This window comes from Micropterus dolomieu, linkage group LG03 (genome assembly GCF_021292245.1).
Source record: "Micropterus dolomieu isolate WLL.071019.BEF.003 ecotype Adirondacks linkage group LG03, ASM2129224v1, whole genome shotgun sequence".
Classification (NCBI taxonomy): Eukaryota; Metazoa; Chordata; class Actinopteri; order Centrarchiformes; family Centrarchidae; genus Micropterus; species Micropterus dolomieu.
The window spans coordinates 29,860,932-29,885,277 of record NC_060152.1 but is presented as its reverse complement, the minus strand read 5'-3'; the positions used below and the strand labels follow the sequence as shown (position 1 = coordinate 29,885,277).

At 41.3% G+C, this 24,346-nt stretch overlaps 1 protein-coding gene across 2 annotated transcripts in view; it reads right to left on the bottom strand.

The window, feature by feature from the left end:
- LOC123969008 (vacuolar protein sorting-associated protein 13B-like) overlaps positions 1–24,346 on the bottom strand; it is a 324,425-nt gene that overhangs the window by 29,838 nt on the left and 270,241 nt on the right. For both annotated transcript variants that reach the window (XM_046046088.1, XM_046046087.1), the window contains exons 44-47: positions 23,849–24,069; positions 23,586–23,717; positions 18,283–18,444; positions 283–438 (exon numbers count right to left, since the gene is read on the bottom strand). In XM_046046088.1, the coding sequence (XP_045902044.1) occupies positions 283–438; positions 18,283–18,444; positions 23,586–23,717; positions 23,849–24,069 (671 nt within the window). The remainder of the gene's footprint in view (positions 1–282; positions 439–18,282; positions 18,445–23,585; positions 23,718–23,848; positions 24,070–24,346) is intronic.

Below are 24,346 nucleotides of genomic sequence, written 5' to 3'. Positions count from 1 at the left end.
TTGATGGGGTTGAAAGTGTGTTAAGATTGTTTTGTCAAAACAAACATTTTCCTATTCATGACTTATATTTTAAGTACTGTAGAAAACTAGACATTTATTTCATGTTGCTGAATTCAATTCAATATAAAATAGTGTGTATATTTAAATTTCCTGGATAGATAATGAAAGTATGTGTTTACAAAATACCTCAAAGCTTATGTTTAAGAATTTAAGCATAATGTAAACCTGACAAACAAACAAAAGTTAACAACAAAACCATACGTCAATTCATACTGACTGTACCTGTTTCTGGACACCGTTGAGCTGGACCACCTTGATGATGAGTGATGCAGTGCGTCCTTTGTACTGAATGGTCCTCAGCAGAGTCCCTACGTTGTCCACACTGAAGGCCTCTGACCAGCGCCAGTTCCCCCATCCCTCAATGCAGATGTGCAGCAGCTGCAAGATGGGACAAAGCGGGATGTGAGCGCACACACACACACACACACACACACACACACACGAGACAGAAGACACCAGACATCAGAGGTTAGTTTTCTTGCCCTTTTATTTATCCCCAAGCAAAAAAGCAAGTAAACAACAAGATTCTTTGTTTAGAAGATTTTGGTAGGGGGGAGAAGGGAGACAACAAAGTTCCTGTTTACTGGTGCTGAACAGGCCTGCTGCTGTTGGAAGTAGAAATGGAAGGTCGCACACAATAAACTGGGTGGTGGAAAACAGCTGATGTGGAAGCTCATTATGGCTGCATGTGTGTGTGTGTGCTTGTGCGGTTAGATGTGGAAGGCTCTGTTCTCCACACGTCTAAATAAGAGGGAGAGAGTTTGGCTCTCAACCTTTAAAGCTCCATATTCATCAATTCAATGTGAAGCACGTCCATGTGTGTGTCTGGGTGGAAACACACAGACTTAGGAGGACAGCAATAAACAGATGCGTCCCATCTTTTGACATTCAAACAACTTTACAGTGGTGACAATCTTCTGACCATTTCCCACATAATTCCTTGTAATGTTGGCCAACAACATGGCAACAGGGCTGAAAATATGTAAAGAAGCATGATTTCTAAAATAACTACATCTAAATTTGCCGACAGACAGGTGTTTTACATTCGTTCTTCGTTACACAACATCAGAGTGCACAAAACACTGACTTTGTTTTAAATAAAGTGTCATGAAGTGCATAATGCTGCAGCAGCCATTGCTACGCGTCCACTCACAAAACATGCAGTTCAAAAGTGGGCTGGTTAAATGTCCATCCATGCGTACCACACATCTGTGCTATAGTGAGGTCATACACAGACTATTTGTCCAGGATGCTGAGCACTACACATGACAAAGAAAAACCATTTGTCAAACAATGTGAGTGTTGTCATGAGATTATGGTCACAATACAGGAGCAGAATCATAAATATGTAGGGAGAGCTAAAGCCTTCTCCCCTCCTGAGGCAGCGTACCTGACCTTCTACCTGAATGAACTTTGTGTGTCAGCCAACACAACTTCAAACTTTTAGCAGTAAGAAAGGCAGGGGCGAGAATGTGAGAAAGACAAAGAATGTATATGGGTGAAAGTGTCTAGAAAGACAGGGTAGGCAAGAGAGCGAGTGGTGGGGGTGGGGAGTTCAATACTCTCTCAGAGGAGTGGGGACCAGATTGAAACCCTGAAAAGCGCTTTTGAAGATTTACACTTTGGCTCGTTGTTTCAATGTGCCGAACATTTAGCCAATCTGTTTAAAGAAAAACAAATTATTCCTAAGGTCAAAGAGCACGGGGGGACCCTGGTCAAGACCTTCTATGTTTCTCTCCACCGCAGTCTTTCCTCACTGTTTGAAGGCAGATTTCTTTACAATAACATTCTTAATCAAAGCCTGAATTCACTTTCTTCAAGATCATCCCTCCTCCCTGTCAGCAGACTGAAATGACATAATTTCTCAGATCTCCTGCTCAGTTGACTTGCTCACAGGGAAAGCGGCAGAGTGGTGTAAAGAGCCAGGTGGCGGACATTAAGATTAAGCCTAAGGGTGGAGAACCACTAGACGATTCCCTAAACCAGCACTAGCTTTATAATCACGACCAGTTAAGATCATGGTGGTTTGAAAACTTTCAAAATAACTATAATGTGGGATTTTCTGACATTCTGCTCCTACTCTCTCTTTAAGCGACCTGGTTCTGGATGAGATGAAAAACTTTAATTTTCCTTTAACTTCAAAATCTTCCTTAACTTCTTAGTATTGGCCTCGGTTGACGGTTTGATGATTTGTCAAAAATGTTTACGCACTAGAGTTTATTATGGTCAAAATGTATCGTAATGAACCCACTTTGCTGTGCCTCAGCACCATCTAAAGAGGACCAATTTGTTATTTCAACACTTCTCTCTCCTTTAACCTCTCGGTTCCTCCCTCTCTCGCTGCACACTTTATCACGCCTGTGGCTCAACTTGACCTTTAAAGGAGAAGTCATAATAATGTCTCGTCTCAAACTTCAAACAGAGACTGCGCTCTTGTTTTAATTCATCACTGCTCTGACTCAGGCAGTGGAAGAAAAAAACAAAAAACAGCAGTGACACAGATGAACTGGACACGTAGGACAACAAGAATGAAAAACAAGAAGCTGTTTTGCCTCTTTGTGACTTATCCAACTGTTGTGACACTGAGAAAACCCAGTCAGCCATATGTGGTGGTTTTATGCACATGGATTGAGGCTGACCTTACACTAGTAATATTAAACTGAATGAAGAACATAAGCAGAAATGTCTTTGAAGGAAGACAGGGCTTAATCAGGCAAAAATGCATAGATCACAATGTCCCCCAATTAGTCGGTTGAATTAAAGTCCACCTGAAAATAGCACTGATATGCCCATATGCACTCTAAAGGAGTCCTCCTGTCAATACTGGCCATGAAGGGATCCCTTTCTAAAGCAAATTCAATATAAGGGATGGGGGACAAGATGTGCAAAGAAAATGCATTACAGAGCTAAGCTAAAGCTAATATAAGACTTCAGTTTGAGTTAGACAAATAAAATGGGTATCCTCCAAAGTTGTGGTGTTTTAAGGCAGAAATTCCCACGTTATGTTACAGTTTCATAACGGGCGCAATAAGAAAGCACTGTCCATGGAAGCACATAGAAGGAATTAAAAAAGACTGAATCCCTGCAAGATAATGGCAAGATTTATCTAATTCACACTGCTGAAACCTCACATTAGCTTCAGATGAACTGCAGAATGCATGTTTGCCCAGTGACTGACATTGAAATTGCTTTAGGAGAGGCTTTCTCTGCAGCCCGTACGCGCAGGAAGAACAATTTTAGCAACCCTTTCATTGTACATATGGGCATGTCAGCATTGTTTTAAGATAGACTTGAAAAAATGTGAACCTATCCATTCACCCTGATGAAGAAGGTTATGATTTTATATATAATTTTGTACGGAAAGTTAATATTTATATACAGTAGGAGACAAAATGACAGTAGAGAGGGTCATACAGTCTGTCAACTGTATGATGAGTACAGGTCATTTGAAACTTAAATACAGTAAGTTCAGTTTTTCATTTTGCTTGTGGTGTCCCCGGGCAAGTAAAGAAACCATAACATCACATCGGATTTCTAATTTGAAGATATCTAACCTCAAGAACCAAATTTATAAAATACCCCCGTGCCTTATATGAGACTAAAGCCCAATACCGCCTGCACCATATAATGGCCTGACAAGGTCACCATGCCAAGGTGAAATAAGAGGAAAGTGTATGTAGCAAGTAAAATTGTAAATTCAAACTCATGAGAAACTACCATTGATAAATAAGTGCATTGTAATTATCAATAATATCCATATCAACTCTGTAAAATGTGATTCTCTTACTCTACTAATATGCTGAGAAAAACAACATTTTCAGCAAAAATAGCTTTCAGTTTGTAACCTCAGATGTGAAATTAAGTTTTTTTAATGTCATTTCCAAAGAAATCTTTTTAAAAACTCCTACACCCACTCAGAAACTGGAACAGAGTGTAAGATTTTTGTCCAAAACTAACTAAGAACCCATATGTCATATTAGGATCACTTACCAAGTTGGGTATTGAGTGTGAAAGTAATATAAATCTCAAACTCTTCTTTCTCTTAAATCCTCAGGGAGAGATTGTGATTATGGCTGGCTGATGTTGGACACTTAGTTTCCAGCACATTACTGGGCTCCAGCTTTTGTACCAGAGTGATCTGCATGGGGATTATGTTCATTGTGACTGCATTGTTCTTTCCTGTGTATTGTCTGTTTCACTGATAGTGCGCAGGAATTGACCAGGATAATGTTATACTGCTGCTTTTCTAATAACAACTCTGGCCACAAGCCCTGACATCAACAAAAGAAAAGCATTCATCCAAATTCTTTGGATGTATCTTGAGATGGTTTTGATATTTCAGTAAAAGACTTTAGTCAAACATATTTTCCATTCTTTAATATATTCAAACTAGGAATGATTTATCCCAATTCTAGACATAGATGAACCCACTACAAGTCAGTGATATGCCTTTTGGTCTGACAGTACATACCAGCCTTGTATCCTTATGAAGGTTTACAGTGACATGTTTGTTCAAATACACTAATATAACCAAGATACAGATGATTCATCTAAGTTCCATGGGGATGAATCATCTGATTGATTTGACAATGGGATTGTCCACTCCTTTTTAAACTGAATCGACTCCACTTTCCACAACTTTGGTCTAATGTCCACAGACAGACTGCAGGGCCACATTATCACAGGGACTGCTTGTCATGTAGTGGTCAAACATGGCAATGATGAAAGCTGAAGTTTGATATGGTTTGTATATGACTAAATTACCATTGGTTTACTGGCTTTGCCACAATACAACTTACTTAATAGAGCCTGCAGGTGTTTTTGAGTGTTGAGCACATACTGACGCTTTGACACATGTTTTCAAATCAAACAGTCTGCTGAAATTGTGACTAACCTGAACATAACAAGGAACACCTGTCTACTAAACCAAATATCAGGGGGTCAGAAAGATGATGTTAAAATCCACATAGATCATGTTGGACTGTCTTTTCACAAGATCATTACCACATGGATTTTTTGAATCCCCATCACCCAGATTTCCCAGTTGCTATGGAAACTAAATGCTTAACCCAAACATGGGACTGACACATTCAGAAATGGTGTTAACTTCTGAGAATTACCATCACCACCGGCCTAATCTGTAACTTATATTCAGTGAGTCAATCAACCAACCAAATTCCATCATCGGTACGATGTCATGTCTACTGCCTGCTTCATTGCTTAATCCTGTCCCGAGAGAAAATCATTAGCAACAAAGTTTCCTGTAAAAAACGGTAACACATCAGTCAGTCATAACCAAAGCAATGAGTCAAGTGTCTGCTTTGATAATGTGGATGTCAGGAAGCACGAAGGCCCAGGCAAAGATGGACAGAGAAACACATACAGTCGGACAGACACAAATTCGCCCTCTTTTTCACATGAATGTGAACACACAGACAGACAGACACACACAACAAATGCCCTCCAACCCTTGTCCCCCAGCAGACAGAACAAGTCACTCCTGCCACTGTAACCACTATCCATCTATTGTCCTCTAGGAGGAATGTGCTTGGGTGCACATAACACAAATTAAATGTCTGTCCGCAATGGAGATCAGTGTTCCTGGATGCTACAAGGACGGGCTGACAAAGCCGCAGTGGTTATTGGTCGTCTACTCATTACTACCATTCCTTCATTCCATCTCACCCAGACTATAATAGCAGATTTGAGACTCTGAGAAATGGAGTAGAGGTATAAACAACACCAGTAGCTTTGCACACTAGTTTCTCAAAAAAGCTGCGGCAGGTCTTAGATGGTTGACTCCTACCCAATTCCACCCAAACAAGCTTTACATGTAAATTAAATGTTCAGAAGCTTAAAACAATTGCAAAATGATGTGAATTCACTTCCATGAAGAAAAGGTTTAAAAACAAACAAATATCTGCACTGTAATCTTCGGAAAGAGGGATGTGGAACAGAGTCTGGTCTGGTGAAACAACTTTGGGACCAGGGAGCTAACCTAACCACCTAACAAATGAGAAACAGGTTTACACCCAGACAAAAACACAGAATATGGATTACTTTGTCCTCTATAAAAGATTAGTATGGAAAGAAAAATGACAGTGGTAGAAAAAGTTGAACTGCACTGAGAGAAAAGAAACGACGTAAATGAGTTAAAGAGAGAACAGAGAGACACAACAGCATCCTTGCCAGGGCAGTGAGGGCTAACCCATGTAACATGAGGGAATTATGGTGGCTTTAACAGCTGTCTGCAATGCCTTTCTCCTGCTTGGCTCCCTCTCTCTGACAAAAGAAGCAAGGCAATGCAACATCAAAGACCAGATTTGCAAGTCTAAGAAGCGGTTTTAGAGCTGGAAGAAGGTACAGAGAGACGGCATTGTGTGGGTCCGTGGTTGACAGAGGAGACGTTAAGAGGTTTATGCTTGACTAACACTGTCCTATAGTTCTCCCTCTGGTTTCTACCAAGGCATCTTAGACATCCAGGGCCTCAAGGGTTCCAGGAGATGCAGACGCGGCAAGTGTTTGCACCAAATAGAGGGAGCTGACAAAAGGAGTACTGTCTGAAAGTACAGAGGTTTATAAACCGCATGGTGGGAGGGTGAAAGAGTCAGTGGTCGAGGACCCTTGGAAGGACAGAGACCTTTTCTCAGTCTAAGAACACAAAAATAAAAAACAAAAGCTTGCTCTGGGCATCAGTATTCATATTGCATACACAGACTACAGTATAGACACAGAAATATATATTTTCACCAACGGCATGTTCAGACTTCCATCCTTTCTACTTGCTGGTTCCTGTTCAAGGCAAGGCAAGTTTATTTGTATAGCACATTTCAACAACAAGGTAATTCAAAGTGCTTTACATGAAACATAAAAGCAACATGGAAATATAAAAAGTTTAAAAAATACACATTAAAAATTAATAAAAGTTACAGTGCAGTGTACATTCAGGGTTAAAAGAGTTAAATGGAAAATAAAAACAGGCTGAGGGGTTGAGCAAATAACTGAGTTACAATTATTCTGAAAAGAGAATAAACAGAGAAGAACACTTAATCTACTCTAGCTAGTCTGTACTCGGGTCCATAGCAATCTTTGGGTCCACTGAAACTGCAAAAACCCTCGGACATTACAGAGAAACCAGGACATGTCTGTCCGCAGGCCACTTTGATCCAGTTATACTCTGGACCCACTTGCGCATTTACAGGTGGAAAGAGGTTCCTGCAAATCACTCAGGCACGAGATTTAAGACCACTTCCTTCACTCTGTTCAATCTCACTCTCATTATCTTTTCACTCAATTACCTACTCATTTCTCACCGTGTAAATATTTAATTAAAAGCAATGGCAAAAATCTAAAAACACAGAAAAAGAAAACGGGGACAGTAAATGTTACAGTGCAGTGTAAGTTATCAATCTAGTTAAAGGCATTGGTAAAAACAAAAATCATAAATATTTAATTAAAAGCAATGGTAAAAAGAAAAGTCTTCAGTCTTAATTTAAAAGAACTGACAGTTTCAGCAGACCTGCAGTTATCTGGGAGTTTGTTCCAGATATACGGGGCATAATAACTGAACGCTGCTTCTCCTTGTTTAGTTTTGACTCTGGGGACAGAAAGCAGACCTGATCCCAGACGATCCGAGAGGTCTGGATGGTTCATAACGAAGCAGAAGATCAGAAATGTATTTTGGCCCTAAACCATTTAGTGCTTTATAAACTAACAGCAGGATTTTTAAATCAATTCTTTGACATACAGGAAGCCAATGTAAAGACCTCAGAACTGGAGTGATGTGATCCTCCTTTTTGGTCTTAGTGAGGACTTGAGCAGCAGCGTTCAGCTGCAGCTTTCTGATGGATTTCTTAGGGAGCCCTGTAAGGACACTGTCACAGTAGTCGAGTCGACTGAAGATAAATGCATGGATAAGTTTTTCCAGGTCCTGCTGAGACATAAGTCATTTAATCCTTGATATATTCTTCAGGTGATAGTAGGCTGACTTTGTAATTGTCTTAACGTGGCTCCTCAAATTCAGGTCTGAGTCCATGACCACACCAAGATTTCTGGCTTGATTTGTGGTTCTTAACATTACAGATTGAAGTCGAGCACTGATTTTCAATCATTCCAAAAACAATAACTTCAGTTTTATCTGTCTGCAATGGCATGTGTTCAGGGTCACATGCCATTGTAGCCTATTCCGTACATTAACTGGCGATCAGTCAGTGTCTTGCATGGCAGCGCCACCACCATTAGTGAGAGTGTGAGAGAATGGGTGAATGAGAGGCAACACTGTAAAGCGCTTTGTGTGGTAATGGAGAAAAGCGCTATTAAATGCGCCCCATTTGCCATTTTACGTAAACACATTTGTTCAGACAAACACAAATATACAGACACACATACTGTACGTACAAGTAGACAAAAAGTGGTATGTTCTTGATCATAGGCTGACTAGGCAAGAGGCGACCTCAGTCACCCGCACCATGACCACAACTAGAGTGCTTCTAAACTACCAGCAAATGTGGGCTGACTGCAGTCTAACTCAGACAACGTGAATGCAATTAATGTCTCCAGTGGTTTGACAATGCAATGCATAGCTCAATGTAACACTTCACTACAGAGAGGATTGGTTCGCTACAATGAAACCACAAGCTCTCCCGCTAAAGAACAAATGCAGCACGGGTTAACCCTATACAGCTACTCCTAACCACAGAGTAGTAGATTGTGTAATGAAGCTGAAGCCCAGGAAATGTATAAAACATATCACGTTAATATGGCCATACACTAAAAACTTTTATTCTGCTTCCAACTTGGGCCAGTAAAGGATGCGCATTAGCGTCTTTCTATGTTTCTGCATGGCTGACAAAAAATAACAGCTTGATACAGCTCTTGGTGACTTTTAAATGTATGCTGCACAGAATATTTAAAATGTTAAATTCAAACAGTATTTTTAATGTGTGTGATGGTAAGAAAAATGTCCTCATAGTTTCACAGCCATGTCTTCTGAAATGCTTTCAGTGTGTAAATACAGCTGGGAAAGACGCCTTTCTGTGTCCCAGGTTGTCATGTGACCTGTAGTTCCTACTTTGGCCACTATGCCAAAACCACCATGCAGCCCAGTGATGTCCCTGTGGGACTGGTCACACAGCAATACAGTGCTGTCCGTGGTGCTGAACCTAGGGCAGCACCAATGGGACCACAACGCTCACCGATTCTTAACCTGAACCTCCCTGTCTTCTGATTCAGGAGAGAACCAAGCAACGGGCTGGTTAAGCCAAGTAGACACTGCTTGGATTCAGCCCAAATGGGGAAGAATTTCTGCCAGATTATTGTCATTTAGTATGCAATTGGAGGGGGGTCATAACCATTTATATCTATGTTCATAATGCCTGCACGATCAATGATTAGGCTGTCGACACCGTCATCAGCGAGTGTGACAACCCACATTGTGGTTGGATAGATGACCTGTAGGCCTACAGTGTGAGCATAAAGGTTGCAGGTTCTAGCAGTGCAGAAAGACTGATTAAAACATGTAGTGTGAGTTAACACAACATGCAAGATCAATAAAAACGCAGTGTCTGCACAGCTTAAGATGTTCTGGAGCAGAGAGAAATAAGGCAAGTGTGTCTTTTGGGACAGCAGACCAGTCTCGAGGAATGTACCCAGCACTGGAGTGCTGGTTAGTGGGTGGAGGCTGGTCGAGTGCTGGTCTCAGTCTCACTATTTGGGCCATTCTATCAACCTCTTACTAAGTGTGGGGTTCTTCCATTAATTTAAAAGTCAAAAGGAAAATTAAATCAGTATTGCCTATACTTACTCCATTGTTGTCTATCCTATAACTGTACTTACCTACCAAGCAACTTGTGAAAATGACAACAAAATGATTTTGTCCTGGTGTCTTTTCAATGACATATATCCAAAACATTCTGGTCTGTTAAACACATTGGAAATACAAGGCAGGACCAAAGCCTTAGAGGTTCTTAAAAGCTCAGGTTATCAGAAGCTGCAGGTTACAGGCTGTTATAGTACATGTTCATAAGAGAAAAGATACTGGCTGATGTCAAAACAAAAGACATTGGCCACAGAGAGATACCTCATTCTGTAACTGACATCATAGTACAACACGAGTTGATTTGGATCTCAATTGAATAAATATGCCGTCACACTGGGGCCCAGGGTCATTAAAACATACCAACACTTTTGTCATGTGGAGACCAACCAGAAACAGTTCTGCTGCCCAAACAGGGTTGCAACCCGTGGTTTAAGACTCTTTGTTGTAGTTTCAAGGCCAAGGATTTGATGGAGAGGATGAAAACATATTTTTTAAACTGCTAACACATTGGCATGTTTAAAAAGATTTACATAGAAAAATAAATATGAGATTCTAGCAGCTCAGCTCTCATCAACATGATAATTAAATTAATCTCCTCATGTCAGAGGGAGAGCTTCCTCTGGGACAAACTACACAGGGAGTGGAATTACTCAAATATATATACACACACAGAGTCATGACAGACCAGTGGCTGATCAGATATACAACATGGAATCAAAATAAAAACTCACAGCATTTCAGTACGAGTGAGAAAACAAACTCTTCTAAAGACTGGGTTGAGTTTGAAGGGATGAGCAGGAATTAACTGTACAGAGATAAAAAGAAAAGGCGGGTGGTGAAGGTGGAGACTCACTGTCCTCCTTGTATTTCTCATGAAAATCTTGGCTGTGGCAACTGTGGTAGAAAGCTGGGGAATGTAGTACATTGTTTTAAAATGGCTGGATGGGGACCAAATGGTGGGTTGCAGAAAGATGGGAATGGGTCCCCAGAATATTCAAGAGTCATTGATTTCAAAAATTACTGGCAACATTGTGTTGTTCTTTCTTTTTCTTTGTCTTTGCAATATTATACAAATATGTGATTCAGAACTCCTTGGGAAATATCCTATTAATCACTAATCAAGCCTTCTCCCAACAAGCACTGCTGTGAGAAATTGTTTCAGCCCTCCAGTGACATATACTAAGAATAAATACTAACATAAGGCAAGTGCCAATTTCTCAAAAACAAAATCTTTGGCGTATCCTGTCTAAGGGTTAGAGGCCAGTAAGGAGGGGTACAGTGGTATACAGGCCTTTTGGCTGCTGAGGAATATGCCTAATGAACTATAGATTAGCTAGTGTTAGCCTTATGCACTGGAGGTCCAGTTGCTGGGATGAACAGAGGTGCAGGAATAAGAAACTTCAGCGCTAAAATTTGAGGCAAATTTAAACATCCTAGGAACAGGAAATCACCTGTGCACCTTGACCTCTAGGTTTTTTGATGTGTGTGTACATGTAATTCCATTTGGCAGATTTCTTATCCCATTAGGAGACAGATTAATCCTCAGTGGACTGTATATCTGTCAATTTGCCTTGAAAGACATGCGACAGTGAATGTGTTGAACTGTTGATGAAATAAATTAATCACAGAATAAAACACCACGCGCACACAAACAAATCACTCAAATATTCATGCAAGCACATTAACAGAAAAAGAATTATGTATATGCATATTTGCTTTACAGGCTAACAAACACTGATCTGACAGTGGAACGGTCTGGTTATAGTGGCAGATAATAGAATAAATGGTGGTTATGTGGAGTAAATCACATTGTTCTCCATGGGCAAAAGAACTATTCCCATTCCATTAATCAGCAAAACCCCAAATTATTCTGAAGTACCACATCAAATATTTGAATAGTTATAGCAGTTTTTGAACTTTCGTTTAATAATGTATATGCACCACTCTGCATTTGGCTTATATTAATTCATTTATTCATTCATAACAGTCAGTAAAAGGAGGAGGCACAGAGACACATTTCTGGATGTTGGTTTTACTGATCCATCAGTTTAGAACTGCCAGTCTAGTTTGATGAGGGGTTCCTTTAACCTCTTTCTTTTTCCTTAACTACATTTTTATGTTTATGTACATTTGTATTGTTTGAGCTGTAGTGACTAAGAAGGCCAAGTCCTTTCCACTCAACATGGACATTTACCATGTAACCTGGAATGTGAATCGTGCATAGCTGAATGAGACCTCACCTAATGATGACTCTTCTGTTTGTCTGAGGTCATCCAACCCAGGAAGCCATGATGACAATGAACCTCTCTCTCTAAGGACTGACTTAGCTTCTGATCCACTGACTCACACAAAGTGCATCTTACAATTGAATCATGCAGCCAAAATATTTAATAAATATAATATATTTGCCTTAACAAACTTGTGAAATTTGTTTTTTCTTTCTATCATTCCACTAGTGGGTTGTTTCAGATGACATTCCTGGACAAGGTACAGTGTGAGAGTAGAGGATAAATGACTGTATTGTTCAACAGCAATGAACAATAATAATGGCTCAGTGGGGGGTGAATGTTTCATGCATCAGTAGTTCATGTTACAACACATGAATGTGAGCTTGTGACACAAACATCATCAAAATATAACTCAGTGAGTGGTCAATGTTTAACCTTTGCCTAATTACACAGTGTTCAACTTAAACTTTTCTTTTCATTGCCTAAGGTAATGCTTACAAGTACATGTCAGTTTCAAAAAAGTCAGCCTTCCTGTTGGATCAAACCCAGCTCTGAGTATAAACAACAGGAAAGTGTAGGTTTTCTCCAGGGAACAAAGTGGACAGCAGTCCCTTTCAGCGGCTTCTCTCTGGCCCTCTTGCTGATCAGTCAATGTGTGGGTTAAACTGACAGCTAATATCGCCCAAAGGGTCAGCCTAATCTACTGCAGTTAAAGCTATAATCTTGGATGAACAGCACAACTAAACCACTTCACTTGAGGGCAGTGTTTCTTAAACAATGGGTCAGGATTCAGAAATATGAACTCTTACTTGACAAAATAACTGATACATTTAAAGTAATACCTATACTTATTTTGAATAATGAGCTGTAAAAGTTGAACTCTGCTGCAAGGTTGAAAACAAGAACCCAGATTAGATAGACACAGCAGTCTGAAGTGCCTATGGCAAGTAAGCAACAGGAGACACGCATAATAATACACACATGAACAAGCACATTGCGTACACTGTTTCTCTCACTCCCCCCCCCCCCACAAAAAAACACCACACACACACACACACACTCTCACTTATTCCAAATACCTCCCTGTCATGCCTGCTTCCAACAACATGGCCAATCTAACCACAAACTAATAGTCCTGGGATGCTATCTCCAGCACATTACCCCTGGGAACCACACACACACCGACACAATACTGACTCGCACACACACATGGACCAATACCACACACACAGCACCAACAAGCAGAGACACACATCCAGAAAGAAAGAGGAAGAGTTATTCTGTAGAAGCCTGCTCCTGGAGAAAATTACAATATACTCAAATTGTGAATATTCCTTGTAGGCACTTAAAAAGTCCTTCCCAAATCTAGGGGGCTTTTTACGCCCCTCTCCCTGTTAACCACACTAACCACAGGGATTTCCATCAGCTAGGCTGCATCCTGTACCGAGCAGCCAGATATTTCAACCATCCACACCACACCACACGCCATAGCCCTGAAAAACAGCAGGGCGGGGACAGTGAGTGAGACAGATATAAACTGTACATAATTATAGAGAGAGTGCTTCGTCATTGAGGCGTTTTTGATCGATCATAACAATCTATCTATCTGTTATCTCTCTATCTACTGCTCTCTCTTATGTAATATATGTATATATAAAATAAAATAAAAATAAATAAATATAAATGGGGAAATTGTGTGTGTTTATAAACTTCTCTACCTTGGCTGGGAAATGCTGGGATGTGAAGGCATGCTGGGCCTCAAAGAGAGAAAGTATACTGAGAGGCCTGACAGACTCCAGGCCTTAGGAAACATTTTATCAGAGTGTGTGTGTGTGTATGAATTTGATCAAGTGTTAGACCACAGCGAGCTCTGAGGACGTGACTGCCTCAATCGACCCTTTTAATGCATCTTATGGCCATGACTGACAGAAGAAATAGGGGTGTAGAGAGAGTGGAAGGGAGACCGAGAGAAACAGAGGAGTAGTGAGAGGGAGTGTGACCTGAGCTGAGGTTCACATTTCACTGCAAAAACACTCCGCTTCAGCATTCTTCTGAGAGAAGTGACAGATATTCGGAGGTATGTCAACATCGTGGGAAGTGTATACTGGTTTAACCGCTCAGGATCACACACATTAAGCACTTTTTTTCCACAAACGGACACACAAAGGCACACAGAGTAGACTTTTTAAATGTGAGAATTTTAAATGTGCCTCCCTGTTTTAGTTCAAGCTGAAACAACAGCAGGCCTGTTCATTTAGGAAGTTATTTCCTCCCTTTCCTGAATCTTTCTGACTATATCTATGGACCGGCAATAGCAGATTAAGATTAAAGGAATTAATGTACAATAATATAGCATAGGGGCAAATCTACTCATCTATAGTTCTTAACATGTTGCTTGCGCATCATGAACAGAGAGAAATAGGGAATGTGGGAAGGACAGCAAGATAGTGAGCAGACACATTTTTGGCTGCGTTGTTATTATAGCTAATGTAAGCCAATCTATGAGTGTTAAGAGCATAGCTCATCCTTTGCCCCAGCTTCCCTTTTTCCATGTCCTCCCGTATTCTCAAGTAGGCCTGTACAGTATCCCCGTAGACAACTCCTTGCTACCCTCATTTTGAATTTCTCATATTTCCCTGTGTATTCTGCCTTCGTCTCTTCTTCTTCACTCCAACTATCTCTCCATCTCTTCCCCCATCTTCTTCTTTTCAAGATGATCTCATGTCCAGTGAGTTCTCAGGGAAGCCGGAGAGAGAAAAGGGGAGAGATTACTTTATAAAAGCAAATTAGCAGCTCTGTCTTGTGTGTGTGAGTGCGTGTGTGTACATGGGGGACAGGTCAGCTGGGACACATACATCATACTGGAGCCATGAGGACTGGCTGATGGCCTGGCTTTTCGACAGGCCCCAGGCCTCCCAGACAAGACAAGATTGGCCATGAGCAACAGGGGTGGGGAATGTGTACTTCACTATATGAGTGTGTGTGCTGGATACAGTGGGAAAGGGGAGCATGGTTGGGAGGTAGAGATAGATGAACCCTGGACAGAATGATAGTACTAATGGTAGGTTGGTGGTTAAGAGGGCTATTAAAAGAGGGTGAGCCATGACCTCATGTCAAGAGAGTGGAAAGAATCAAACCAGGGCTACTGACAGAACAATGTGACCATATATAATGTATGGTGGGTAAAAGGTACACAAAGAGAACTGTATGAATTCAAAAGAGAAGGGCCTGGGATGGCCAAAGGACAGATCAGAACTGGCCAAATGCAGAAAAAGTCTTAGGGGTAATCCAAGGATATGATCCCAAATGAGAGGACGGCATTTACTGGGGTGTGACAGAGGACAAAAAGGAGGACAAAGTCTCCTTCTAGCCAGCGTCCAAGACAGAACAGGACAGCCAGGCAGAGGCCAGTGGCAGGACAAGCCAGACAAGGGCAAATGAGCTCAGCCAGCAAGGTCGTAAACACCAGAAAACAGGACTGTGCGAGGGGGATTGAGAAAGGGACAAGGACAGCTCTGGGAAGCTGTGTGCTGTTGTTGGAAAGTGTTAAGAGAAAGGCACAAATGTCCAAGTGAGACCCCAAAACGGTGTGAAGACCAGAGACTGTCCAGGTCTACTGATCTCATCGAGCTGATGGAGGTGAGGTATCAGGAATAAAGAGAGAACTGGATTGAGTTGACATCTAGGGAATATTGCACAGCTATGTTTTCTAAACTATGGCTTAGGGTGTGTGGCCTAAAATGGGTTTTGGCCTGTGTCTGGTGGGTCCCTACAGTACACGGCTAGAAAAGACACAGAATACTATGCACAGCATTAGCACATCCGAGTATGAGTGAGCTAATTGCACTGTGGGTCCCAAGCTGAAAAGTGTTTACTGATGTACTTGGAGGGGTTACAATATTGGGGAAATTGGGAAGAGATGAGGGGATATAAAAAAGTGGATGGGAAAAAGACATGGATATCATTATGAATGGAGCACAGATAACATGACAACAGTTGAAAGCTCAGGTCTGCTGGCAGGAACAGTGCGAGGACAGAGCAGACAGCTGACTAGACACAAATGTCATTACATTGTCAAGGTCCATCATTCAAACAACCAGAACTGTAGCCAGCACTGTTCGGAGGCACGGTTATATAACATGGTTATCCAAAGTATGTAAATTAGAGACTCAATGATAAGTGTGGTTATGATCAGAGGATTGGGTAGTAGGAGATGCTAGTAACAAAAAATGCAGGTTGAAAGAGTTAAATATTTACTGAAGGATAGGATGTGAGTTTTGCAATGAGGTCGTCAGGAGTTATGGGGAAGGTCTTGGGGTTGAAGTGGAGAGCAGGCTCACAGATAGAAAGAGGAAAGTTTGCTAAGGTGGAGATGTCTGGGGAATGATGGCTCATGATGATCAGAGTTGTTTTAGACACTCCAAAGCATCATGAGACTTAAGCAAAACAGCACAACACTTAAGACTCACACTGGAAACTGATTTGTAAGAGCTACAAAAACACACTTGCAGGAACAAGTAACCATTTAAGAAATACAACCCTTTCTGTTATCAGTGTCACTATTTTTATAACCCCAAAATGTAATTAGGAGTGTGTGCTACAATTTGCTGAGGCGGACACTTTGGCAGGAATTTTATCATAAAGCTCAATAAGTTAGCTGAGTGTTTCTGGCAAAGTCACCAAAAATGTCTTATTTATCTAGTTTCACAAATCATGTTCATCTTGAGAACACATATTTCATATACCACTAATACATGATGGAATAACACATGACAGAACCATCTTGGAATCACATTCTTCATCTATGATGACATTTGGCCCATTCGGACAGTCTTTCTTCCAAAACATCCCTGAAAATAGAGAGGTCATTTTGACTCACTGCTAAAATGAGATGTGGTATTTGCTGTGCTGATATGCCAGATTGCCACTCTGCAAGTGTGTGTGTGCATGTTTGCGCACGCAAGCGAGAGTGAGGTAAGAGCACAGATTAACCATGGTCGATGATTAATACAACTTGACTTACTGACTTACTGCGAGCAATTATGGCCATGTCTTTTCTCAAGCCTGACTTTCTCACACTCGCTGTGGAACACATGGGGGTCCTGAAACATGTGCGCACCAAACACACACACATATGCCACAGATCGCCAGCCCACCCTCCGCTCAACCTCAAAACCACAAAGGGTTAAATATAATCAATCTTATTTAACAATGCTGTCAGGGCACTGTCTGAGAGCTCTGACAGAAACACACAGATAGTGGCTGCATGCTGATGATGGTGTGCGCGCGCGTGTGTGTGTGTACACACCTCTATGAGCCTGTGGACCAAATATGTATGCTCAAGTCAATGACTAAATTTTTAAATGTAGTACATCTGTATGGCCCATAATATGTGTTTGTGTGTTTGTGTGTACTACTTGTGCTAATACTCTGCGATGTTAACACTCTATTTTGTGTGTGCATGTCTGTGTATGAGGTCCATATATATATATATATATATATATGTTAACGGTACATTAATGCCTTTCTGAATATGCAGTCCACCCAATCCCACACACCTGAGGGCCTTCAGATTTAGAGCTCAACAGTGACCACCCACTTTTGAATGGCTCCAGTTTCAGAAGTGAATATCACAATTATTCATTATAATCTTGTTTCATAAAAGTTTTGGAAAACAGAAAAAAATGGAAAGGTACAAGACTGTACATAATTAAGTATAGGGAAAATCTTTATAACGACTTTCAACCTAAAGACAGCATTGCGCTTCTTCTTGAATTGAACCTTTGTCATTATTGAAGTTTATATTTAGTTAGTTTCATGTAGACTATGTTAGATACAGTTAGCAAGCTAACTAGCCAGCCTGCAAAGCTCACTAACTAACCTGTTGTAAGTGTGTAAAAAAGTACAAAAAAGAAAAGTAAAGTAACTTACTAGCAGTTTGCGGGTCTGGTAAATAATTCCATATAATAGGTAGCTCCACCAATGAGAGATGTCGTGGTTACACTTTGTGAATTGTGAATAAAACATGTTTTTCTTAAAACAAGGCTGATATCTTACGCAGGTCGCTTGTACAGGACCGTATACCATCGTTTCACAATCTAATAACTCCTGGTAAGTCTACCTTGTGTGTGTGTGTGTGTGTGTGTGTGTGAGTGTGAGTGTGTGCATATGCGCTACCTGAGGGGACTTGTGGGATCTCCAGCTGTACTGGTGGCTGTGGAGGCTGGCCAACAGCACGTTCTCATCTGTATCCACCTGGCCAAAGCGTAGCGTCTCGTGGGTGTCGTTACAGATCACATAGTGGCTATAGACCAGCTCCTCAGCCTTTGGGTTCCCATTCTAAGAGAAAACAGTGGGGGTTGAGGGGTTGAGGTAGGAGACATTGGTGGATAGATGGATGAAGAGAAGGAGAAAGAAGAGGGGTGACATGAGAAAGAGAACTTAGCGAGTAAGCAAATACTTCCAGGTGTGTATGTTTATGGTGGGTGTCTAATGTATAGTATGTGTGTAATATGTGTATAAGCACATATGCAGGTGTCAACAATGTATGTATTCTCAATCTTAAAAATGCGGATCTTGGTGGTGCAGCTGTCAGCCAGTATGAGAAAGAGATGAGTGATATCATCCGTGGGAGCAATACAACCTCAACAGGGGAGTGAATCATATCATATTCTGACAGCTATCCAGGCCGAAGCAGCTTAGACTGGACTTTGGGGCCAAATCTACCTCCTGGTCCCACATAAAACCTGCGGGAGGCTTATGTCTTCAGCAAAATCTGTACTTTTTCACATGCTTCTTTGAGTAAGCTAAATGTTGGTTGTTGCCGAGATAAACAGGCTTCGAGATGTCAACTCATTTCAAATGGCAAATCACTTAAAGTGCGCAAGGTTTTTCCCAACATTAATGCTTGGAACCAAGTGGGCCTTTAAGTAGGCATTCCTGTTAGTAAGAGTCATCAATATGTTGGGGTTTGTTAGGAGAAAACAATATGGTGGAGTCTGGCTCACCTACAGCAATGGGTCAATGAGAAAGCCTTGCAGAAAACTCAAGTCATGCGAGTCGTACAGGGATGCTGTCCACTCTTACGTCACCTTGCATGCAAGAGCGCAGAGCTCACTGGCCTGCTATTGAAAACACAGGTTTAACAGGGAAAGGGGAGTGTGTCAAGTCTCCTGCATACAGGAATTCAAGTACACAATTTCAAAACAGCACATAGTGTGCATGCGAGTTGGATAGCGAGTGTGTGGGTGCAAGTGTACGTGTAAGTTTTACTTGAGCTCCTTCCAAAGGCTCTTAGGCCCTGATGGGATCTCTCCTGCACACCCCTCCCTGACTCTTGACGCACATGACTGTGGTTCAGACAGCTTCTCAATAACTACTCAACTATCCCAACAAAGAGGGACCCCAGCCTGTTGTATATTTTTAAATGGCAGGGGGTTGATTGTTGATGGTTAAAAGAGGCTGGCAGTAAAAGCTCAGAGTTTGACTGCCAAGCACGTTCAGGGTCCTGGGGTTGTTGATGCGATTGAAAACGGATGGGAAAGTTTACACCATTAAAAAGAACACTTGATGATAGATGTAGGGGGGTGGGGGGAGAGCAAAATATAGATGGGACAGCTGCGACAGTGGGTTCAAATCCATTTCCAGTTTTATAGTGGAACACTATCTGTGCTCCCTTTCGAATCTGACACTGCGATTTACAAACTTCCTGCTGCCATCTTAAGATGCCATTGCTAAGCCCACTCTTTGATGGTATCGTCTTTCCGCTACGATTCATGAGGCAACATGATACACAGATCAGAAAAGCTTCCTGCAGTAATCGTAATCACTCTGTCTGTCCAAGGACTTTAAGTGGACAAATATTAAGACAAAGATATTTAAACAGTCAACACATCTTCCTTGTTAAAGAGCACAAAATGACAGCTTCTTCTTCAGACGCAGTCCTACTAGGAATCAAAGTATCCATTTCGTTAATCCACCCGGATACTATTACTTTAGTTTTCACAGAGTCTAGCCCAGATCTGCATGGTAGAGTGGCACATATATAAATGGCAAGGTACAGTAAAACGTCTGGAAAACAGATTGTAAATAATGACACCTACGCAAGACAAATACTCATGAAACAGGACACAGTAGAGGAGACAGTGAAGCATTTAAAAGGGATATAATGAAACAATAATCAGATCTATTCATTCTTCTATAGATGACCCATGCCCACACATCTGCTACTAACAGGAAACTGATCTCTCTATTACTTTCTTTCCGGTTTGCGAAGGAAAGCAGAGAATCAGTGAAACACGGGAGGAACAGGGGGGAAAAAAATAGGAGGAAAATTCCTGTTGTCTCAATTGCACATGTAACAGCCTGTGAACGTTCTGTGAGAAAGCAGAGTGTGTAAATACTACTGGGCTTTTGTGTGGCTTTCCACCAAAGCCACTTCCCTGGGGTAAGGGGCTGGGGGGAGCAAAGATTGAAAGTGGGCCTGGGGACTGAGAATTGAAAATGGGGGCATGGGGTCTGAGGTTAGAATGATGGTGGGTGGGTTGAGGTTGGGGCCATATGGGGCTATTGAGCAAGGCAAAAGAATAATAAAATTAGCAAAATGCTATTCTATATTCATTTTGCCCTCATCTTTGTAACTAATAAACCTTCTGAAGGTGTTTAACACTGTAGTTTTACCTTACTCTTCTTTCAGTTTTACATATAACAGCATAATTGACATTAAGGACTTGATTGAAGGTCAGAGAAACGTTAAGCACTGCAGAAGATGTAAGAAAGAAGAAGTGAGCCGGCTAGCTTGGGGACATGCTTGAGTTATAACAGATGAAATGTACATTAATGTATACTTTATATACTGTACTTAGGAGTACTAAGTTATGAGCGCCAGAAAGGTCTTGGTGATGTTGTCATGGGTACAAGCATAGTCTTTGTTATCATGACTAAAACTGTATATCATGATGTATTATGGCTATATGAGGCTGAATTACACCCATATACCAAAAAGTTTCTTTTATTTCTATTTATTGCTAAGCATCTGGAAGTGCTCCAGTTGCTCTGGTTGTGGTGGTCTGGTATGACCATGGCCGGGTTGTGAGGTTTCAATTGTGTGGTAGTTGGGGAATCTTCTCCATGGTTCAATGCTGACCCTGCAGGCCACATCACAACAGGCCTGCCTGCCAGCCTTGACACCAGGAAACATGAAAATCACTGGAACAATTACACACGTTAGGATACATCCTTCTTCTGCAGAAGGACAGAGCATGTTAACATTTCCAACTGCTTCTGATTACATTTTCAATTAGGATCAAGTTCTTCTATGCATGGACAATGTGTGCATTAGTGTGTCTGGAATGTAAGCCTCTATCAGATCAAAGATACATTTTAGCTTAACTGGGCGCCCTTTACATCCATCCCTATAGTGGCACCACACCATCAGACAGCTTGTGCTTAATCACACGCATACGAGGGTTTCTCACCATGTACAAGATTTTGATTTAGTGAAAACCCCAAAAAAGGAAACAAAATTCCACGATCGAAGTGTTCACAACTTTCTCTGAAGTGGACCGAATATCTGAGAGAGCATTTTTTTAACGAACCAGCCTTTTATACTTGACCTCTCTCTACCCCTTACTACCATACCCACATGCAGCACATTTGCCTTATAATTATGGTGTGTTTTTCCCTTGTGTTCAGCAAAGTGGTGAAGGCTGGAGGTAGTTAAAAGGTTCTGTACAAGTTACAAGACTGCTGCTGTTTAGACCAATCAAGACAATACAGCAGTCTTGATCATTATATGAATCAATCCCATACCAGTGGACATGTAAATGCAGCGTTCAGGGTTTGTGTTTGACTGAGTGTACATCTGTCTTAAAAAGGCATGATTGTGTAGTGTGCACAAGTGAAGAAGGGTATCCTGTGTGCATTTGTATGTGTGAGCTTCGTATGCCTCTATTTTGAGACTCAGGATACTGGGCAAAGATGGCAGTCAAAAAGCCAAACATATCACCCAATCAGTATCGGAAAGACTTTGGCTAAGAGCATACAACCAACTAATAACCTCACAAATCATGCTTGGCATGTAGGGTAAAGTCCACCATGGATACCAACATGTCCAAAACACTCCAGTAAAGCTGCAACATGACTATTCATTACAACACCACCAATGCTCTAAAGTCAATTTATGGCTAAATTAACCAGCAGAAATGGGGAACATTCACTAACATGCGCTACATGATGCAATGATGAAGCCAAGGGTCAATTATGACCCATCATCCAATGCGGTCAATTAAGAGCGTTTCATGAGTCAATGATGCCACTGGGTGAAAACAAAGGTATAAAACCACTAGCCAGAACAATCATTTTATAGTAGATTTTCTATACAGCTTGTTTAATTTTATTTTCCACAGGTAAAAGTCCACAGCTGTTCCTAAAAAACACAAGCTATTATTTCTCTCACCTGGCAGTGAGAGTCTGTTTGCATGTAAAACCATGAGACTACTTCACGTCTCCAGAGGCCAGTATATGAGTCAGCACAGCTGAGCTGAGAAGAGCCATGATAGGGCATACAAAGCCAGAGGCCAGGGTGTGTGTGTGTGTGTGTGTGTGTGTGTGCGCGCGCAGTAGACAAGTGGGTGGAGGAGTAGGGCCATATGAAGTCTTGGCAGGTGTCACCACTCAAGTTTTACCGTGTTTTCATGGGCATCACTTCACACACAAAAATGCTGGCTACCAGACGCAGTGCTGAGGGCTGAGAACCGAGAGATGACGAGGACCATAGGACTAGAAGCCCAAAAACAGACACACTGTAGCCTCTTAGTCAGAGTTTACAGCAAACTGAAAGGCAGTTCCATCCTGCAAATTTTATTACCACTGGCACACACCCGAAACCATTCTCATGAAATACACTTTGTTGTGAGTTTGCTTAGCTGATACTCCATCTGGGACAAAAGACAATCTTTCAGCATATTCTCTAAATGTACATACATTTTTTAGGCATCTCGTCTATGGATTTACTAGCCCCTGGCTCCAAATATAATAGTTACAGTATATGCAAGTGCTAGCAATTAAACAACAGGGTAAATCTCTTGTTACCCTAAATGTCTGAATTTATCCCAGTATTTACATGTACAAGTGAACAAGTTGTCCCTCAATACTTAAAACAAACTAAGTGACCATATAAATGATTACTGTGGTTACTTCAAATTCACTTCCCACACAGCAGTAAAAGGCTGCCTGGAGATTGCCTTTGGACATTTTAATCTAAATCAACGGCTTCTGACATTAGCTGTAATTGTGGGGAAAATGGGAAAAAAAGAAACTAAAAAACAGCTTCATGCTACGTTATTCCTAAGCTCTGAAATCAATATCAATAAGCTCTCATTAACAATGTGTCTGATTTGAACTTATACTTTTTTATATTCTTTGGAGTGGGGTCAAATATAAAGTGTGTTGCAGTCCCTTCAGCCTACACTCTGTGTTACCTGTTGCCAGCTGCGCAGGGCAGTGTCCACAGTGTGGATGGCATACTGGCTGATGTTGACAAACACCGGGTCCACAAACACATCCACATCCAAAGTAGTACTCTGGGGGTAGCAGGTGGCTGCAGCCTGGCCCTGAAACAAACAAGAAATTCAATTCTAAATTAGCTTTTTTTCACATTTCCTGATCAATGTTTTGAATCAAAGTATCTCGATAGACATAAATCCAATTAAAATAGCTGAGCTGTTTACAATAACACCTGTACCTGTAGTACACAAGGCTGGAGCAGCTGAAGGTGTGTTAGGTTTCGGTACTCTAGCAGCTTGCAGTCTAGCTGGGTGGAAAAGCTGAAATCCTGGCAATGAAGCGGTCCATTGCTCCACTGGCGCAGGAAGACCCGTGGCTCCCGAGCACTGATCACCATGAACTCCTGCTCTTGAGGTAACTTCTTGTCTGGCAGGAAGGGACGAAGTTGTCTAGATGGAACTGGGGGAATGAGACAGCATCCGAATTTAGAGACTGTGAGACATATTTGATCAGAACATTGATAAATCTAGCGAAGTTGCCAATAATACTCAACAATCTTTGGAATACAAAGGAATAACCATCTTGCCATCTGGGACTATGGGTTTGAGACAATTTAACTCAAACAGAAATTAAATAAATAGTTCCAAAAACAAAAGTAATCCATGTGTGCGCCACACAAGAGGTCAGACACAGTTCAATGACATTGAGTAAAAATGTGTTGGATCATCAGTGGACC